Source organism: Mytilus edulis, chromosome 9, assembly GCF_963676685.1.
Source record: "Mytilus edulis chromosome 9, xbMytEdul2.2, whole genome shotgun sequence".
Lineage (NCBI taxonomy): Eukaryota > Metazoa > Mollusca > Bivalvia > Mytilida > Mytilidae > Mytilus > Mytilus edulis.
The window spans coordinates 83,374,450-83,397,187 of record NC_092352.1 but is presented as its reverse complement, the minus strand read 5'-3'; the positions used below and the strand labels follow the sequence as shown (position 1 = coordinate 83,397,187).

Sequence of the window (22,738 nt, the reverse complement as noted above, 5' to 3'; positions counted from 1 at the left end):
GACAACTCTCCAAATGAGACCAAATGACACAGAAGATGTGGTATGATTGCCAATGAGACAACTCTCCACATGAGACCAAATGACACAGAAGATGTGGTATGATTGCCAATGAGACAACTCCTACATGAGACCAAATGATACAGAAGAGGTGGTATGATTGCCAATGAGACAACTCTCCACATGAGACCAAATGACACAGAATATGTGGTATGATTGCCAATGAGACAACTCTCCACATGAGACCAAATGACACAGAAGATGTGGTACGATTGCCAATGAGGCAACTCTCCACATGAGACCAAATGACACAGAAATTAATTACTATATAGGTCATTGTATGACTGTCAACCCTGTTTTATAAAATTATCAAAAAGGTAAAATTTACTCAATATTCATTTAGTATTGTCTCATTAGGTATGCATTGCATTTACTTTCCCTGCAGAAGTAATTCGTATATATTTTTTCGATTTGTCAAACAAAAAAATAATGCAATTTTCATGTTAACTTCATAGCAGTAGATGCTTTTCCGTTGATGGACCTGGGATCCTGAAGATTACTTCTATAATAGAAAAAAAAGACTGCTAGCTTGAAAATGTTTTATTATTTTTCCCTCTCAATCAATTGACTTTCTTTTACATTACGCTCCGGTCTATCTAATATTCGGTGGTTCTATTTAAATATTGCATGACACAAGAATTAATTCAATTTTGGAAATTCATGATAAAGTAGTTCCCTGGTCTGTAGCGTAGCGAACTTTACCACAAATCAGTTAAACGCTAGATTGGTCGATTATTTACAAGATACAAAAGATGCCCGATAAAAGTCAAGCTAGTTCCTTTGAAATATATTTATTGAAACACATTTTGGTGTAAACTATGCATTTTAAAAAATACTATAATCTTCTTTTTCAAAATCGTTAGAAAGAAAGCTAAGCGTGATCTTTTTCGGTTAAAAACTATCAAATCGTTGCATGGGTTGTTTACGCGCCAGCTGTCCCATTTTAATTGTTTAACAAATACACTATAACTTTTTAAATGTGATTATTGACTTTTTTAACTTACTATATAATTAGACAGAGAGGAGATCAATTATGATGTTTTATCTCCTTTTATATCGTGTTTGTTTAAATTTTTAATACCAAATATGATTACTATTTTCAAAAATATCCTTTTTTTCATAACGTTGATGACACGTGCTATTTTCACGACATCCAGAAGTACGATATCGATTACCTTGGTATCATATTTCAGTGCTTTGTTACAAAAGCAACATTTTATCGTTAAGAGTGTTAGAGGCCTGGCCTTTTTTTAATTTATGTTGCAGATTCAGTGTAACTTTTATCATTGGATAAATTATAAATTGATGGTTTAATTTCTGCTATTTAATAATCATGATCTGATGACGGGCTTAAAACAGAATTTATTACAGCAACTCATCATTAGATAGTTGGAAATCAACATACCGTAAGATTACTTTGTTTGCATTGATAAAAATCAGCTGCTGTGAAATGTACAATTTGAAATAAAGCCAAGCAATGTTTGTTTTCAATCAAACCTCTCGATACTAATGTAGTATTGTAACTACTATCCAAAAACATGCGAAGATAATAGTTTATCGAATCGAGGAGAATAGTGCTGCAAAAACTTTCGATGATTTAGAAAACAATAGGCAGACATGGTAGTAGGAGAAATCTTAGTGAACCGTATGATAATTCTGAGATAAATTATTCCACTATCGGTGTATAATTTAACACGTGTAACTATTCAATCGGAATGTATTATAGTGCTTATTTTCTACAAATACAATGTTAAAAAAAAAAATCCCAGAGGATTAATTGTGCTTATTAATCGTCATACCAGTGACTGAATAATTAATGAAAATAGACAGTGCATGTGTTAATTATGGGTGGTTTGTGTGAATAATTGTATTGTGTATAGACACAGCTAGCTATGTAGTGTTACTCGCTGTAGACAAACACACACGTGCATTCAATTTACATTTCGCGTGCATTATCACTTCTGCAACACAGTCACAAATCAGTTTGCGACGTCAAGGATTCCTCACAAAAAAATCATGGCCGTTCAATTAGAATGGGAAAAGAAACTTTTACTTGGGACTACCGCAGGGACAGTATTTGCTTTTTTGATTCAAGTTGTGGCATTAGGAACTAATCATTGGCTTACATTCGAGATTCCAAATGGACTATATGTGAATAAAACTGGAAAATACTTATATGAATCATACAGCGGACTTTGGAGAATATGCATTACTGAATTCACGAAAAATAACAAAGGGGAGAGAATTTATCGTAAGTATTATCGCATGGGTTCTCGAGCATGGGTTGCTTCACGTTTAATCATTAAAAGATGAAAGATTGCGTGGGAGTTTGAAAGATATAGATATTCTGCACTCTTAATCATGTTAAATGATCTTATTTTTTGGCTCAGCAAAGGTGAGAATAAACAAAGAACTATGAATAATGATCACTAGGCGATATGAAGTATAAAAGTACAAGTTAAAAGATTCACTAGATCAAGAATGCAAACAATCAATTACTTCGTTATAAATTAATAATTAGCTTGCCATTGTTTTGGAACGAAAAGCACTCGGATGATCTATGACCTATCTCGTAGTCATGGAAAAATCAGTCTATCTTAATCTTACCGCGCCACAATATGACCTTGACTCAAGACTGACTTTGCGTAACAATACGTTTACTGCACAACGTAAATCGTTTTCTAAGACATCTTTATGTTATGAGTTCGTTGTATAATGCGCTCACTTGTATTTTACCTTGACCCACAAGAGTGTAATTTTGAATATAATCTCGAAACCAGAAGAAAGAACAATGATAAAATAACAATCAGATAAATAAATGAATTAATAACAAGATCTAAGTATGACCCGACAATTGTTTGTATAAAGTTCACATTTAGGATTTTGTATTTTTTTTAATATTAGCTTTTTATTATTATTCCGAGTCCTTATTGCGTTTTAATAATTTATTAACCTATAGCTGTACAATGTAACCTATGGGAATGCAACAAGAGTATAAATCTCTCAATAACCGAAAATTATACCATAGCTATCTATGGTATAATTTTCACAATTATACCATGGTTTTGTTGTGTATGATTTTCGAAAAGAAAAACAAAGATGGCAAGACCTAAACGAGGCCGCCTGAATTTTTAAATTGACATATGAACAACACAGTCAATGTGGGGCCACTAAGCTAAACTGCCCGCTTTGCACCAGCCGATATAAATGAATGCCTCGGGTGGGGAATCGAACCCATGCACGTACATGAAATATCTATAACTTAGTTTATTGTATTTTACGCTATTCAAAAGTTACTTGTATTTTACACTTAACTATAATCCTATCATTTAGATTAATTATCAAAGATTTTCCGCATGTCAATCAGTCTTTTGAATTTGTATTTTATATTTGTTTCAGTTATGTTTAAATGTTTGAATTATATGGATGCGAAATAAATATGAAAACTTTTCAGCGACTTGGACTTTATCTGAGCTACCACTAGTTTCCCCCGAAACTAATTATTATGACAGAGGTGACCAATAACCCGGTCATATAAGTATAAGAAAAATATGGAAGTTCACTATGATTGCTTGATATACAATTGATAATTCAATGTTATCGTCTTTCGTTCTTAAGTAAATTATGCTGATTCGAGCAAAGGTTAATCTTTCATCAATTACAGTTCAAAGCTCTCTCTGTTCATCCTCTTGATTAATCTTATAAAGCCAATATTTATTTAGAATTTGCTTCATACGAAGATTGTATCTGCGATGTTCTAATTCTTTCTCCAGGTGACCATGTGTCGATATCCTGGAACGTATCGCGTATCGGCAATCATATCCGGTTAGGATCAGGTTAGGTACAAAATTAATGTAATTAGGTGATTATCTACGGGAAACGCAATTGATATAACGGTAGTCTTGGCTATAAGCGGGACGGACTCGGAAATTAACTTGTGAGAATTATTTTATGTTGAACATTGTTGTCGTTTCCTGCAAACGTGTTAATCCCCGTCATCGTTTATGTATTTTTTGTTATGGAAATATTCAAACATGGTACTAAAAAGAACGGAGCGCAGTAAACTTCGTATATCTGTTATATACTTGCAAGTTATAATTGTACACTTTGTATAACACGAGAAATAGCTATAATTGTTTAATTCTTTTCTCGGATTTATTCTTTACCTTAAATGTTACTTTGGCCTGTAATTGATTTTCTTTTTATAAATTGTGATTTGGATAGAGAGTTGTGTCATTGGCACTCATACCACATCTTTTTATATCTATTGATAAAAAAAGAAAAAAAACATGATTATGAAAACCACTGGATGTCATAGCTCTAGCTATACTAGTTCATTAATTGACTGTTGGTAGCCTGTTTAAACAAGTATTCAAAAGTGTCAGTTTGAATATCAAGCATTTAAAAACATCTCCGTTTCACGTTCTGTCAATGTCAGCTTTGACAAGTTGTCGAGACAAACAAAAGTCTTGCTCTATATCCGAATAAAAAAAACAAAAGTTGCGTAAAACACGTGGGTGAAACATAGTCATTTGAACGATACCATATGATAAGAGAAACCCATATTTACAATGTTTACATGTAAATCAATTCTTTATTTAACGCAGGAAATTGAATGTAGTAGTTAATTTCCAATATTTACCATTTAAATTCATTTTGATTTTATTTATAGAGAAGGTTGTATAGTAAAATGACATCGCCATTAATATTACATTATCGTATATTGTTTTTAAGAGCTTTTCATCGGATTTCACTTGGTTGTTTCTAATGTGTAACTGTAACTATCTTGTTCATACACAAGTCATCGATATATTTGTAATTGTTGAACAAGTTGTTAAATTAAGTACACAAATAATTTAGGTCAATACTAGAAAACAACAAACTTTCAACGAATTACACAGATATCTTGTTAGTGTTTCCCGCGTAACCATTCTCAAGTATCAAACATTTAATTTTTTTGAAGGAAAACTACACTTACACTCAAAACATCATGGCGAATAAACAATTGCAATTTTTTTAAACAACGACTGACATTAATTGAAATCATAGAAAAAGTGGGTCTGAATATTTTGGACGTGATTGAAATCTACCATCAGAAATAAATAACATATCCCTTGATTTGTTGATGAGTTGCACACTCTGCACGTTAAAAACCCTTGTAACAACTCTTTGATTAAGGGAGTTTATAGGTGGCCTGTTGCGGGACAACATTAATGTCCCTATCCAGTAAAGCATCATTTTACATCGGCAGTCTAAATTTCCACGTTAAGCAACCAACAATATATCAATCAGTCAATTACTTGAAATATGCGGAGTTACAAAGTGTCACTCAGTCAGCAATCCTAAAACCATAACACTTGAGCTGTGGCGGATCCGGGGGAGGGGGGGGGCGTTCCGGGAGTTGGAACCCCCTTTTTTTTTGGCCGATCAATGCATTTGAATGGGAGCATATAGTTGGAACCCCCCCCCCCCCTTTACTCTGTGTTGGGACCCCCCCTTTTTTTTAAGTGGCTGGATCCGCCACTGTTGAGTCTCTTTTCAACTGAACAAATACTTGTTTTTGCCTGATATCATTGTTTTATAAAAATCTAATAATAGGAACGCTTCATCGCAAAACATACTATTTTTCACTATTCAAAAATTGAGTTTTGGCTTATTAGGGTCTGTGTCATTAATATGAATAAAAACCAATGACATCTATCATGTCTATTTTCTATATTTGCCTACATTCACTTCGAATCTGTTTTCCATTAAAATCATTTACTCCGGGACTGTAAAACAAATTAAGTGGTTATATGAAATCGGAAATGGAATTGTAGCAACGTACAGCAACCACATTAGGTGTAGGATATTCAATCTCATAAATTATTTTGACACAAGTGGAATTTTTAGCCGATATCCTTTCTTTTATACCAACATTCATTTGTTATATTTCGATTCTTTTCTGATAGGAAAAATGACATCAGTTGTATTTTCACCCTGTGACTATAGTAAACATTTTTTCTTGGTCCTATTTGTACCAAAGATATATTTGCGTGCATTGTTCTGTCATAAGTGATTTAAATAAAAAGAAATAAATTAGAACAGGAACAAACGTTTATGTTGATGAAAAGTTCAGCAATGATTTTTCATATAGCGGTATTTTTTACCTAACACTTTCATTATAGCATATTTTAAAACAAATAATACATGTAATTCAGTATAGATATTCCACCTTATTCGTGTTTTCATGGGGAAAACCGGTACATCCATATCAAAATACTAATATATTGACAATATTTATTAGATTCCAATTAAAGGAATGCACGCTTTTTGAAAAGTGTACGCATATTAAGTTTAGGGCTACTTTATGCAAAACAAACAGATGTCATTACATTTAATCCGTTCGATGTGTACTGATAGATACTTTAGTCTGGGAGAACATGATCTATTTTTTAAATGGCTTTGAACTAGCTTTCATTATTGCTGTAAGTGCGAGTACTCTTATTTTGGTGTTGTGTGTCTATTGTGTTCATGTAAGTGGTTATTGTGCCTCGTACCAATCTTTTGAGTTTAATTACTTGTAACTGATTTTTAGTTAGTTCTGCTGTTGTGCTGTTACACCACTGACCAAGTTCAAGGGGAGTGTTAATAATTTTTGCATGGCAAATATAAAAAAAAAGATGTGGTATGATTGCCAATGAGACAACTGTCCATAAGAGATCAAAATGACACAGAAATTAACAACTATAGGTCACCGTACGGCCTTCAACAATGAGAAAAGCCCATACTGCATAGTCAAAAGTTTTTCTAGCCGATATTGCGGTATTGTTTTTCACACTTACAACCCCTTCCAATGTATTTTAGCTCTGTTTGCTGGTTTGTCTCATTAGCAATCATACTACATCTCCCTGAATTTTACTATTTTCTTGATAAAAGCCTGCATATACTCATAATGAAACTCTATTTGTATTATCAGATGTATATCATATGTTCGGCTAAGTCAAATAAGTGACTAAACATCTTGGTCAAACACTAAGAATTTAAAAGTAGGTACATGCATAATTAACCCCACATCTCACAGTCAAATTAAAAATACAGTTTCATTTATAAGACAGTCATTAGAACTGAGGACGGGAGACCCAAAACAATAATTTGAAGTGCTATTTTAATATTGTATTGTTTATTTTTGTAGATGTTATGTTTGTTACAGATCATGTTTTTGATTTATATGGCAATACAAGTATTTGATTTGATTTGATTTTATAACATATATTGGTAGATTAGCAGTCAGGATAATGGTCCAGGCATTGGGTGTAGTGACATGTCTTTTTGACCTTAATGACTTCAGTATGCGTTAGCATATAAAAACTAACCTTTAGCGGTTTATTTTGATATGACATTGAACAGCGTTTTCCCTTCTTGAATATATACATATTAAATGATTGAATATTTTACGGTTCATAAACGTTAAGTAACCGTATATTCATCCAACAAAAAACATGATGTACATACAATGATCAAATTAATACGTCTACATTGTATATTACAGACTTACATATGTTTTTTCACATAATATTGCATACAATAATTTATTTAACCTGAACAGACTTGACCACGTTGGACTGATAATACACAGTATCCCCCATGGTAAATAAAGACAGTACAGACTGTTTGCTTGATTTTGTATGTTAGTGAACCGAGGTTTCAGAGTACGAAACACAATAGATATAGAACACAACGACAGTTTAATCATTGGCCACTTGATGGAGAATATGGAGAATATGTCAATATTTCCTTTTTACTTCGAATATAACATGTTATTTAATGAATCAGAACGTTTAATGTTTCCCTTTTATGTCAATAAATGGCAATTACATTTATTTTCCATCACTTTGACTATGATTCAATTGCTTACCAATTAATAAAATTTACTGCAGGACTGTTTTGGGATTCTGTTTTTCCTACTGACATATCAACACAGTTCAAGTCAAGATCTAGTATTTTGACAAGGGATATATTGCCTTTCAGTATCAAACGTAACTATTCTTACTTATGTTTTATTTAAGAACTTTGACTGGCTACAAAGCCCTAGCACGGACAAATATTTTCCCAAAAGCTTATACGAAAACGCTGTGGTTAAAATGCGTCTTCAAGGAAAAAGGTGTGGATTTATAGTTGAAGGTATTACGTTAAATTGAGTAACACATTGTTCAGACACTTGGTAAAGGTGTTTCTTTCTATAAAGTCCTTATACTGACCATATAATAAATCAATTTAATATTTTATTGTGCTGATGCATTGTTCTGTACATTTACATCTACATCTATCAATGTCAATATATTATGCGCTTGCCTACTCCCTATGCTTGTATGCTACTCTTTTTACGAGCCAATTGTGTATGTGTAATCTATTGTATGTCTTGCTTAAAGCTGAAAGTTTTGGGTACCTTTTCATATAACAGTTTAGATGGGGTCCTTCTTTTCTGAATTCTTTAAATTTGTAGGTCAATTTTTTCTATTCTTTACATTTTTTGCACATTATTCTCTATTCCGTCATTGTCCGTAGACCCCCCCCCCCCCCTTCCACGCCCTCATATATACAATAATCATTGTTTGATACAAAAGTTTAGATTAATGAATTTCACAAGGGAAGCCCCAATCTGAAAGTTTGGACAGCCACAAGTATAAAAGTGCATTATATACGCTTGTCTAAGTTATCAGTTTATACCCTAAATCCCCATGTTATGTTACTTATAAAACTTAAACATGTAGTATTGAACGTATTTCTTTCTCACTGTAAAAACTATTCGCAGCAGATTTTTTCACTAAGCATTTTTGCAGCGATTGTACGACTTTTTATACATAATTAACAGCTATCACGTCGAGATATGATATTAATCATTATCAGTATATTTCGTATAACTACATAATCACAGTACTTGTTAAATAATGTTAAGCAATCGTAATTCTTTCAACTATATATCTGTAAATAATAGTGCATCGCTTAATTATATGCACTCAATTGTTTTCCCTTTACCAATTTTCGCTGATGAGAAATATACCATTTTAACACTGTGATTTAGTAGATACGATCAAAAGATTGATGTTTTAGTTTAATGTATTAATTTTGAGAGATACATTTGTAATTAAAAGTTTCAAGAAGAAATCTCCAAATGGACAGTATTGCGCAATAGATTTTTATGACCACATTTATTTTGTGACAGAAACCTATATTATGTCAAAAATTTGATCACAATCCAAATTGAGATAGTATCAAACTTGAATATTGTGTGTCCAAATGTATCCCATCTGTTCTGTGTTCAACCTGCGGTCGTAATACGCTGCGCTCAGCGAAGCATTTTATTCTTGATTAGCTGAATAAAAAACGCTGGTGATACCAATCTGCAGAACCATTGGTAGTGATAACATAAACGGTACACATTTTACTGAACTAGAAAAATAAATTCATTTTCTTCATTAAATTAAAAAAAAAATTAAAAAAACTAATGAAGGGATGTGGTCTGATTGCAATGAGACAACTATCCACAAGAGTTTCAACTATAGTGGATGTAGGCAATTATAGACAACACTACAGCCTTCAACAATGACAAAAACCCATACCGTATTATATAAACCCTTAGTATAGGAACAATTTACGTATTCTAAGAATTCATGGCTCCCTTGTAGTTAGAACTTATTGCTAATACGTTAAATGTTTACATTTACTCAATTATAACTTTACATACTAAAGTTATTGCAGCTTACAGACTCTGTCTTAAAATAAATTCATCTCAAAGCTTGTTTAAAGTAAAAAAATAAGACCCTTGACATAACTGATACCTCTATTAAGAATATGTTTATTACGAATATCCATTAAGTCGCGTAATTACAAATCAAACAGCCATGCTTCTTTAGAGGTTCCAATCAAGTTTAAGTGTCTACACACTAATATAGCTATACTTATTATGAAAAAAAAACTCTCGCCGTTTGTCCATTTCCTGTTTCCATGTAATTTTAAAAGTAAAACACAAACGTGGGAAATGTTCTTATTCCTTTCATAATTTTGTTAAATTTGAAGGTAATATCCATCAGCAAGTCTAGTCATTTGCGTGCATTGACTTGTGGTGTGACCTTGCCGTCATTATATAAAAAAAACCCATGCCATTATTGAAATGTTTGACTAACATTTGCCATATTTTTGTTGAACAGTCTTATGCAAAATATAGTTGTCTTTGATATAACATCGTAATTTACAATTTGTGGCGAGTACATGACATGTTCTTATTGGAAAGGGCGATTATGCAGTTTTTCATAGAATGAAAGAAGTGTGAAAGCCTAGATGGAAATAAATAAGACGTACATGTTATATATCAATACCTTTTTTGGTCATACTTATAAGCATATAATTAAGTTTTTTTTCGGTCTTTGATCCGAAACTAAATTTCTATTGACTTTTTTTTTTCAAACGTGGTGTACTCACTAGGTTAACGACAAGACTTGGGTTGTATAGACACCAAAGTGTTATTACTAATGATCATAACATGATTTCATATATCATAATACTTAGATAACTCTTCATGAGAAAGCATTATATGTATAATCAGTTACAGAAGTGATCAATCGAAACCTCTTATATATATGCAATTGCGTCCACTTAAGAAATTTTCTTAGTTGTCGACTTTACATTAATTAACTGTACTTTCTTTAGAAGAAGTGTCATTACTGAAATGATAAACATGTAATACCCATTACAATGAGTGACTATGCATGGCTTTGAACGAAATTATCAATATTTTAAATTCCAGTGGTTGCGAGTACATATGTTCGGCTTTGGCATCAGATATGATTTTTTTTAAAAGGAATCTTGAAAGTAAATAATTACGGTATTGTAGTAATACTGAAATCAGTATGATACGTTTAAACTTTAAAGATGTTATTTTTTACTTCATGTTGAAATATAAAATAAGCAACTTTAGAACACGGCCTTTCAAAACAAAAATTCTGTATATAGATATAGGAAGATGTGGTGTGAGTGCCAATGAGACAACTCTCCATTTAAATAACAATTTATAAAAGTAAACCATTATAGGTCAATGTACGGCCTTCAACACGGGGCATTGGCTCACACTGAACAAAAGCTATAAAGGGCCCCAAAATTACTAGAGTAAAACCATTCAAACGGGAAAACCAACGGTCTAATCTATATAAAAAACGAGAAACGAGAAACATGTATAAATTACAGAAACAAACGACAACTACTGTACATCAGATTCCTGACTTAGGACAGGTGCAAACATTTGCAGCGGGATTAAACGTTTTAATGGTACCAAACCTTCTCCCTTTTTCTGAAACAATAGCATAACATCACAGCATAGAAAACCACACAATAAAATATCAATTGGAAGGTTTAACTCAGATAAAAAAACGTGAATGAACACACTATGAACGAATAAATTTGATCTGCGATACCTGAATGCAAATGCACAGTTGATAGAATATTAGGGACAAATATACAAGGCCAAAAAGCAAACAAAAAAGTCCAAACAAAGCCATGGCAAAACACCACCGCGAAATATTTAACCCTTCGAAAATAATCACTTTTGAAAAAAAACCCGGTTTTTATAATATCTACAGGTAAATGCAAAATAACTTTGTCGTTTTAGGTATACTTTATATAGTCAGTATAGTCAGCTTTTAACTCTCCCCTCATTGAAAATGTGAAACAATTAAAAAACGAACAACAACGTCCGGCCAAATCAATAAATGATAAAAAAAAAACCCAACTACAAGGTATGATGAACATTATGCAACGACAACCCCTGAATATATAATGTGGTGTAACAGACGAACAATTGTAAAAATCAGTTTGAAATGGCTTTAGTCAACAAGAACATACATACATGTAACTAGCATAAAGTAAAAAAACACAATTGCCAATCTACGAGTTGTCGCAATTACTGAATTGTAGTTAAAAGCAAAAAACAAAAAAATACATGAATAATAAAAAACTTTTACACTTATTTTTATAATTTCCTGTTTACTTAATAACCCAAAAAGTCAAGGCCCCTGAAGAAATCGATAAACAGCATTTTGTACATATTTGACAAAAAATGTGGTTTCCAAATCTAATCTCTTGGACCATATTAATAGACTGAAGTAAGGACAGGAATTTGCCCGTATCCATCTGTTATCATTTAAATATTGTTCAAAGTTTTACCAAACCTTGTTCGGTAATGCCAAAAATGGTTAGGAAGAATAGCATTTATTTTGGACTAGATATGTTAAAGGTCAAAGTCACATCAGATAAACTGAAATGTAGACAGATTTTTGTTTTGAACTCTCATTCTAATCATTGATCTCTTACGTATAATGTGTCTTATTGGTAACACATTTTTTGATTTCGGATTCGGGTAGGCATTTGAATTTGTGCTTAAGAACTAGCTAGTTACCAAAGGTATCAGACTTATAATTAGATACGCCAGACGAGCGTTTCGTCTACATAAAACTCATCAGTGACGCTCAGATCAAATTAGTCAGAAAGCCAAACAATATAAAGTTGAAGAGCATTGAGGATCCAAAATTCCAAAAAAGTTGTGCCAAATACGGCTATGGTAATCTATGCAAGGGATAATACAATCCTTATTATTTCGAATAATTTATACTTTTACAAAGTAAATTTATAAAAATGACAATATAATTGATATTCATGTCAACACCGAAGTGCTGGCTACTTGACTGGTGATATCCTCGGGGACGAAACGTCCACCAGCAGTGGCATCGACCCATTGGTGTAAATAGTTATCAAAGGTACCATGGTTATAATTTAATACGCCATTGAATGTATTTTACTCCATGCAACGTTTGGACCTAGCCTGGATTTTGCAACAATAATATTAGCTAAAGAAATATAGCTCATAAGGATCTTCTCTTTAAAAGAGGGACGAACGATACCAGAGGGACAGTCAAATTCATAAATCGAAAATAAACTGACAACGCCTGGCTAAAAATGAAAGAAGACAAACAGACAAACAATAGAACACATGACACAACATAGTAAACTGAAGAATAAGCAACACGAACCCCACCAAAAACTAGGGGTAATCTAAGGTGCTCCGGAATGGTAAGCAGATCCTGCTCCACATGTGGCACCCATCGTGTTGTTTATGTTATAACAAATCCAGTAAATAGTCTAATTCGGTAGCTCACATTCATGAAAGGGAAGGGGATTGTGGTTACGACATAAGGAACATATCCGATATCATTTAATATATTGACGCACAATTCACAACTAAGCACGTGACCACTGGAATCACGTGACAATGATTTGTCCGTTACGTAAATGAATAAAGTACATATATTCATTAAATCCGGACCTTTAAAAGTTAAATGAATATACGACAATGATATACGTCAAAGACATTTATGGCACATTAGTGAAATTACTTCACACCCCCATTACATTATAATTGTACCTGTTAAAGACGTTACTGTTACAATTTGTGACGCTTGTAATTGTAGATATATGACGTTATCGTATGTTTGGTTTGGTAACTTACTCTCAATTCCTTGAACATAAATTCCACTGGGTCGACTCCGGTATTAAAATTACGCATACCTGAATTATAATATCATTTTTGAAACTACATAGGTTATCCGATTGTTCTTTGGTGTTAACAATTAGTTAACAGCAGTGTTTGGAACGGTGAACTAACTACCTTGTCTTACATCTTCATGATTTAAGGGGTTTTGTTACTTTGAATTCAGGCATATATTCATGTGCAAGGTTTTGGTTACTTGAAACAAATTAAACTGCTTGAAGAAATATATTCATTGATTCTGAATGACTATCAATATATATATAATACAAAAAGCAAGATCTACAACAAATAAGATTATTCATAGAAAGATGATGATTTTGTAGTCTCTTTAGAACAGAAGTTTAGATTCCGATCATATTGCTTTTGAAAGGATAAAACCGTCTAAATGACGGCAGTATTCGATTAATTCAAAAGCTATTACTGGTTAAAAATGCTGGATGGATCAACTATTCTGACGTTTCGATACATTCAGGAGTCAATTTACTAATTGTATATAAAGAATATAACGTTTTATGAAAAATCAATTGATAGGATATTTTCTACGTCTTCTTGACAGAAATGTATATGTAACATGCATAATTGATATAAATTAGATGATTGGTATAGCTAAAAAATTCGGTAAACGATCAGAATGAATAAAGCCTTTAAGGCATCTAAATAAACTCATCATAGATACCAGGATAACTATGTTATAAGCTATACATGAATCATGTTTACATACATGACATAAGACACACTAGTGATGCTTAAATAAAAAAAAAGTTAAAAAGACCAAATAAAGAATACGAAGTTGAAGAATGTCAAAAGGTTCTATCAAACACAGCTAAGGTAATTTATCTGGTAGGTAAAGAATCATTAGTAAAAGTATAGTTTGAGAAAAATCAATGTGACAAAAATGACATATCTCTTTTTTCTGCAAGAAAGTTCTTTTAATTACATTCCGGTGAAATTGGAAATTTTTTTTTTCAATTTTGCTTGGAGTTTTTGTCAAAGTTAAGGATGGAAGGTTTTGTCAATCACGAGTTTCAATAAAAGAAAGACTCTATAAACAAACATAGTTTATAGGATTCATTTGAAAATAGTAAAATAACAAAAATAACAAACTCCGAGAAAAAATCAAATTGAAAATCCGTAATCAAATGGCAAAATCAAAAACTCAAACAAACAAACAAACAAACAAACAAACAAACAAATATTTTTATTTGCCAATCATGGCGCCCAGAATGAGCAGAATAATTATAATATAATTTTCAAACATAATGTAAAGTAAATTCAAAATAGGTTAAACAAAGTACATAATATGATTGATTTTGATTTAGTTGATTGATATAATATTAAAGAAAATGAAGTAGGCAATTTGTAAATAATAAACATATATAATACAATATGACCAATAGTCTGTTATTCTGGTCCCTTTATTGGACAGCACACCTCGTAGTATATACTAATAATTTATCAAATGTAAAAGAAATAACTTATGTAAATGCATATTTGATCATACATAATTTTATATAGAGAAATCTAATTTAATATTGTATTTCTGTTTATATTTAAAACCTCTAATAACTGACAAATTATTATCAAAATGTTTTTATCTTCATTTCCCATTAGCCAAATAAAAAGAGATTTGTTATCAAGTTTTGAAATATTTTTATTTTTACTATATATTTTGCTTAGAAAGGGATTTCTAACATTATCCAGAGTTTTACATGTTAAAAGAAAATGCATCTCATCTTCTATTTCCTCATTACAGAGTTTGCATATTCTATTTTCTAGTTTAATATTAAAATAACGACCTTTTTCTATTTCAAGTTTGTGAGCTCCACACATCAAACTATTGGATAACAACTGTCATATTCCTGACCTGGTATTGACTTGGATTTTATGTAGCAAATGATGGATTAAACCTGGTTTTATAGCTAGCGAAACCTTTCACTTGTATGGCAGTCGCATAAAATTCCATTATATCGAATATATTGTTACAACATACCCATACTGGCTCCATGTTTTACTTGCAATTTATTTATATTGTATCATCTTAGATTCTTAAACAAGGAAGTCTTTTGCGAAGCATCATTTAAGATTCCCGTTGCTTACTCGTCTTATAAATTTAAAGATTTTTCCTGTCCTAAACATTTAAGTTCACTGTTCTATTTAATAAATGCGCGTTCTACCAAGAAGGTCTCTAAGGAAAACGTTCTATTCTTAAATACCACTTGTATCAATGGCTTAATTGTGATAGATGATATAAAGTTGCATAATGTGTACCGCAGACACTTTTATGATGTTTAATTTGCATAATTTTTACTAACAGAACAAATGGGTAACTACAAAACTTTTTTTCTACAGAATGACAAAAACATCGAACAAATCTAAGGATACACGTGGTCATAAAATATGATCTTTAAAAGCCAAACAAGTAGTCGATAATGATAACATACGTCAAAGACATTTATGACACATTTGTTGAAAAGAAAATGCTATAGTTTTGTTAATGAAAAAAACAGCTAAATCTAATATGAATAATTTGCACACGCACAACACTGTTAAATATGTTCCATTAACACTTTTACGTAAGTAGAGTAATACAAAGTTGACCCTCTATTAAAAATTATGATTACTTTAATAATGATATCATTGTATCACTATGTTAATACAGTACAACTATAGAGAAGATGACACGTGCTGATATTAAGATATATTATATTCAGAGTGGCAATCTCTATAGCATGTATCATTATGTCGCAAACAAGATTTTGTTCAATATTATTGAAGATAAATAGTCTGTTCTTACTGCGTTGCAGAATAAAATACAAGGTTAAAAGTGTGAAGATGTATCGTGTTGGTAAATGGTGTGAAGTATTATTAACTTAATCAAATGTTCTTCTTTCATAGTCAATTAAATAGGGTTCAAATTCAATAGTATTCAATTTTATTTCTTCGGAAAATTAAAGCAATACTTGTTTACCAATGTCCAAATCTTACAAATTCGATTATGTAAATACAAACCAAAGTATCAGGAAAAATTTGTGGGAATTGCATCAACTCAAAAAAGTGCAAAACTGATTGAGATAACTGGGTAAACATCCTTAGTTATGCATGCATCGACTGCCATGCAAATCGTCGTTAACATCAAATGAAAATGTCCGAATCGTCGTTAACATCAAATGAAAATATCCGAATTGTCGTTTACATCAAATTTAAATGTCCAAATCGTCGTAACATCAAATTTCAATGTCTAAATCGTCGTTAACATCAAATGAAAATGTCCGAAGTGTCGTTAACATCAATTGAAAATGTCCAAATTGTCGTTAACATCAAATGAAAATGTCCAAATCGTCGTTAACGAAAAATGAAAAGTCCTAATTGTCGTTAACATCAAATGAAAATGTCCGATTTGTCGTTAACATCAAATGAAAATGTCCGAATTGTCGTTAACATCAAATGAAAATGTCCGAATCGTCGTTAACATCAAATGAAAATGTCCGAATTGTCGTTAACATCAAATGAAAATATCCGAATTGTCGTTAACATCAAATGAAAATATCAGAATTGTCGTTAACATCAAATGAAAATGTCCTAATCGTCGTTAACATCAAATGAAAATGTCCGAATCGGAAGTAGGAAATAATCGGTAGTATTATAGATCAGACCACTATTCTATAGATCTAGGTCTACGAAAAAAATGTTGCTAGTGCGTGGAGACAGAGTAACATAGTATCTGTCAACCAATTTGCGATAATGGTATCGATTTCAGCCATTATTTGTCTTGAATATGTTGAAACAGTTTTAGTGAAAGAAGCAATGACGTAATAATGAAAAGTGTGAACATGAATGAGCTCACGTATGACTTGTTAATGTCATACAATAAAACATATAGGCTGTTACCTATTAGAAATGGAAATTTGACATTCATGAAGCTGAAATCATCACAGTTGTCAAAGATTTTAAAATGAGGTCATCAATATCGAAAAAAGATCTATGAAATGAAGAAAAGGAAACGAGAATTATATTTTTTGTTAAGTTTGGTGTATATCGCGAACTCGAACTACTATACTTGTAAATAAACCCTTGGCAACATAAACGTATTTATAGTTTGTTCACACTGTTACGGGAATACATTTATTTAAAAAAAATAGTTTGTATAAGAACCGAAATAGGCGAAGAATTATATGAACAAAAAGGTGACCTAAAAGGATAGCAAATTTCGTCAAAGGTGAACCCTGTGTGAGTGAGTTGGAACCTTTGTTTTTAAATAATTTCTAAATTGTTTTGAAAGATATGTTGTAAATCATGTCAGTATCAAATCACTACCTTCTGAGCTGATTATACAACACAGATCAGCCGTCAAGACATAATTGTCAAAACAGAAATATATCTTATACTAGAATCCATACAACCGTCGATGACTTTAGACAAGTACGTGTGAATACGAGGTTGTTTTATAAACATTCTGTAATCATACATTTTTGTATATGGACCAATCGGTCCGAAAAAAACCTCTCATAAATTAGCAATTGATAAAGGATTCAACACTTGTATTAGTCTTTATCACTAAAATATGAAATTTGAACTGAAAATGGTTGTTTTATCTGATACAATTAAATAACGCTTGTATAAAACTATAAAGAACATTTATTCCAGTAAACATATTTATCTGGAATAGTACTTATAGAGAGTTAAGGTCTAAATAACGTCGCCAGAGGTATTTGTGAATGTCAAACAGTATCAGCTGGCTGCTTTTTTTCTATTAACATTCCTTTTAATTTCTGTCATTTTGATACTTTATCGAGATAACGTTTTTATTTCTGAAGGCGGTATGTCGTTGAAAATATTATGTAATAGTTATCAAAACATATGCTAGCCTACAGTAAAGAGAAAAGCAATAATACTGCAGATTGTTGGTTTAGCAATAGTGACGCTTTCTTGGATAAGGATCTATTGATATTTGTTGTATGATGACGGTTTATCATGAGTTTGTTCGTAATACTATTGTTATAACGGAAAGGAATGTGTACAAAAAAAAAAGTAAAGTAACAAAATACCGAATTCCGAGGAAAATTCTACACGGAAATTCCCTAAGTAAATGGCAAAATTAAATGGTCAAACACGATAAACGAATGGATAACAACTGCAATATTCCTGACTTGGTACAGGAATTTGTTTTATGTAGAAAATGGTGAATTAAACCTGGTGTTATATCTTGCTAAACCTCTCACTTGAATAAAGAACTTTAATCGTTACGACTTTCAGCTTAAAACAAATCATCCTTAAGAAATCAGGCCAGAAATTTCAGAGTGTACACTGTTGTTTACTAAATTTATTGGATTCTGTTAACCCTTTATTACTAAAAAACACTATACATTATAATGTTATAAACACATTGTACTAATTGTAAAGATAAAAATGGATACATTACTAAGCGGACTGTTTGAATGCGTAATATCTTACCATTGCATCTAATTTATATCATTATATCAATCAAATTTATTCATATTTATATAACGGAAATAAGAAATGTCTTTTTAGATATGTTTTAAAAGATTGAGTTAAATATGTCCTTTATAGCAATGATAATTATATGATTACAAGGTCAATTGTATACGAATCTCAAAATATATATAAAAAAACCAGTTGATAAAAGTAAACACTCTCCGATATTTACGACGCTATTTTTATTAGACATACTGTGATAATGTGGTTAAAAGGAACACACTAACCTATCGGATACACCCATGATATTTTGGTTTATGCAAAGTATTTGCAATAATTTAATTGGAGATTTTCAGAAATTGGACCTTATTTCATGATAAATGCATGTTATCATACAACGTTTAAATGGAATCATGGTTTTAAGATAGGCAGACACATGTTGTAATAATATTATACAACCTACGTCAAATTATTTTTATACTGAATAGCATTTTATGTTTCAATGAATAAAAACTATTTTTAATGCACATTATAATTAACTTGATAATTTCCATAATGGCATAGTTTTATACGCCTGCATGAAGAGGATAAAGCTTATTTTAATATCGAGATTTTAAGATATTCAGATGCAGTTTGAGTGCACGAGGAAAATGCACTCATCATGCTCATACTAAATGTAATAAGTATAAAAGTAGATTTGAATAAAGAGATAGTAATTTTTTTAGCAATAAACAGTATGTCAGGCTATTACTCGCCCTATATCCGAGGCGGCAGTGCATGCATTGAACAAAGTTAAAACTAAGATCTTTAAAGGATAAAACTTTTTAGGATATGATGACAACATCCACTTGAAATGACGTATAAGAGGCAAATGAAAATTACCGCATTTAAACTAGTCTTTTGAGATCTACACCCTTTCTCTTATTTCGATTACTGAAATAAAACAAATCTGCATGAAATGATGTGCCCTGATTTCGAAACAAAACTGGTATCAGTGATTTCAATCTAGGCTGCGTTTATCACCTCCATTCTCAATAACCGAGAATAGAGTAGGGAACAATCTATCTAATTGACATCGAGATAATAGATAATTGTTTTACCGATGCCGACATTCATAAATCTTGTAAAATGGATACAAAGCAGATGAAGTTACACTTTCCTTGATAAGTTGATATCAATAATTTAGTAGAAAATCACAAATTTTATTATCAAAAATGCTTAAAGCATTTAAGGGTATTACAACAAAAAATGGCGTAATCAAGATAAGATGTTTTCACAAAGGAGATGATTTAATTTTTTTTATGGTAAACTTCCCATTTATATATGCAGCAACATTCCAGCATTACCATGATTACCTACATTAAAGTAAAATTGAAAATGGAAATGGGGAATGTGTCAAAGAGACAAAAACCCGACCATAACTTGATAAGATATATCAAGGCTTTCGGTTCACATCATAAAATGAATTCCTTGAAAAAAGTGTTATTGCTGACACAAATATTTGTTCCACGTGTAAAATTCGTAATGTTCGTTACTGAATATTTGTGTGACAAATTTTTAATGATGAGTTTAGTTACCACGCATTTTCTTTTATCATGACCACATTCCACTGATTGTGCTACATATAGAACAGAAGCTGCATATAGTATACCTTCCGAAACACATGAGTTTCATCCCAGTTTGTGATAGAGTTCATTCTACTCAATATTTAATTTTCTTTGAAAAGCTTTGTTACTGTAGTTACTGTAGTTACTGTTGTTGGTTTTTTTGTTTCTTTGGTCATGGCTTTGTCTGGTTTGATTGATACCTTGGGACATTCCCTATACAATAAAATTACAATGTAAGTTACACATGAAAGGACAGATCGACTACCTTGTGGATGATATCATGGGAGACTTATATAACAACTGTCTATCAGAAGCTATAGCACCGACCCAGTAGTAGTGTTTAAACTGAAAATACCGACTTTTTACTAGTAGTACATGTGTGAATAAATTGCATTATATATTTGTGTATTTTATGCTTGATTTATAATTCTACCACACTGTGTGAAGTCTTGCAGGAGCTCTGGTAATTGCAAGATTATTAAGTACGAAACATGTTAATACAATTATTGTGATTAAGCATTCAATTACCAACCCTCTACAAGAAACTTAACAAGCATATATTATATGAGTGCACATCCAATTGCATGTAGATGTAATTGGTTGCATGTCAGCCTTTGATGAGTAATTATATATTTGGTTTATAAAACTTATCAGGAGAACTATAAACTATGGGCATGTAACTGTTTCTTTGAAATTAGATATCAGCAGGTTAGTACCAACTGTATCTGGAGGTTAATTCATAATGAATGAGGCTATTGTCAAAAGTCGATTCCCATGGTTTATGACCAGTCTTGTTTTGATGCATATGTTTTTCTATTTATATGCATGTATTAAATACATTTAAAGGGCATTAGCATAATGATAATTTTCAGTGATTAAAAATAGCGGTTATTTGGTCTGAATCTGTCTGTCAGCTGAAAGCAAAATCTGTAACTAGAATTTGCGTTTGTAGGTTCTGTTGATATTTACCGCTACCAAACCAAAAATACGTTTCACTGTAAAATTATATTATAAGTGATTGTTTGATCTCTACAAATCAGATGCATCTTAGATAGCTTGCAGTAAGGCTTATGTTTAAGGCTTACGTTTAAATCTTCTTCAATTATTTTTCTAATTCAAATTGAATCTTTTAAACCTTTGCTACTCAATGTGTATTATCACCGCCTGGTTCTTACTTCATTGTACGCTATCCGGACGGATTGAGATTATTGATATGCCATATATGTGTGTACCTTTGTCCGATAACAGACCAATGCCATTCGTTGACTGTATTGATATTTTTTCTTTGTTAATTCACTATCACAGTTTGAAATGATTGCAAAATATCCTTTACTTACCCCAATTCTGTTTCTTATCAACCCATAGACAGTTAGATGCGGGTTAGCTTTTTCAAAATCTTGTAACAACTAACTTCGCAGTACAAAATGTATTCGGAAAAACGTTTTAGGAAAATTTGGTCCTCAGTGCTCGTCAACTTCGTACTTTATTTGGCCTTTTAAGCTTTTTTGAGATTGGAGTGTCACTCATGGGTGTTGTGTAAACGAAACCGTCGTTAATACAATTCTGGTATTTTTTTATGAGCTTTTTTGCATAGTTTGATTGTTAAAATTACGGAATAAATAATGATGTAAAACAAGTCATATTATGATGCATCATATACAAATAGTACCTGTGGAATGAATATGCCATATATTACATCTCCCAACTGTCACTTACAGGGATGAAAAAAAAGACCGACAGATAAGATTGGAGCATTGGTTGTTGTCAAAACTACTTTAAGGACATCCCGTAATGCAATGTACACCATCTTTAAATTTGTCTCGTGTAATATTCCGTTCATAGCAGTCAACAGTATGTCGACGGACAAAATTTGAACCATAGTGTCTAGAATCGTATATAGTCTATCATTTACACTGTATTATACAACGTTGAATTAGGATGCCAAAATTTATTGTGCAATGTTATGCAAAGCTGGTAAATTGAGCTAAGATAAATAGAAAATTTGTCAAAACTAAGATTGTTAATGTGTCTCTTGTTTTAAAACATTTGTATAGTAAATTTT

General features: G+C 31.6%; 1 protein-coding gene across 1 annotated transcript in view; it reads left to right on the top strand.

The window, feature by feature from the left end:
• The first annotated feature begins 1,248 nt into the window (after positions 1–1,248).
• The window catches only part of LOC139489192 (voltage-dependent calcium channel gamma-3 subunit-like), a 50,684-nt gene continuing 29,194 nt past the window's right edge, over positions 1,249–22,738 (top strand). The window contains exon 1 of the mRNA XM_071275377.1: positions 1,249–2,308. Coding sequence (XP_071131478.1) covers positions 2,074–2,308 — 235 coding nt within the window. The 5' untranslated portion in view covers positions 1,249–2,073. The remainder of the gene's footprint in view (positions 2,309–22,738) is intronic.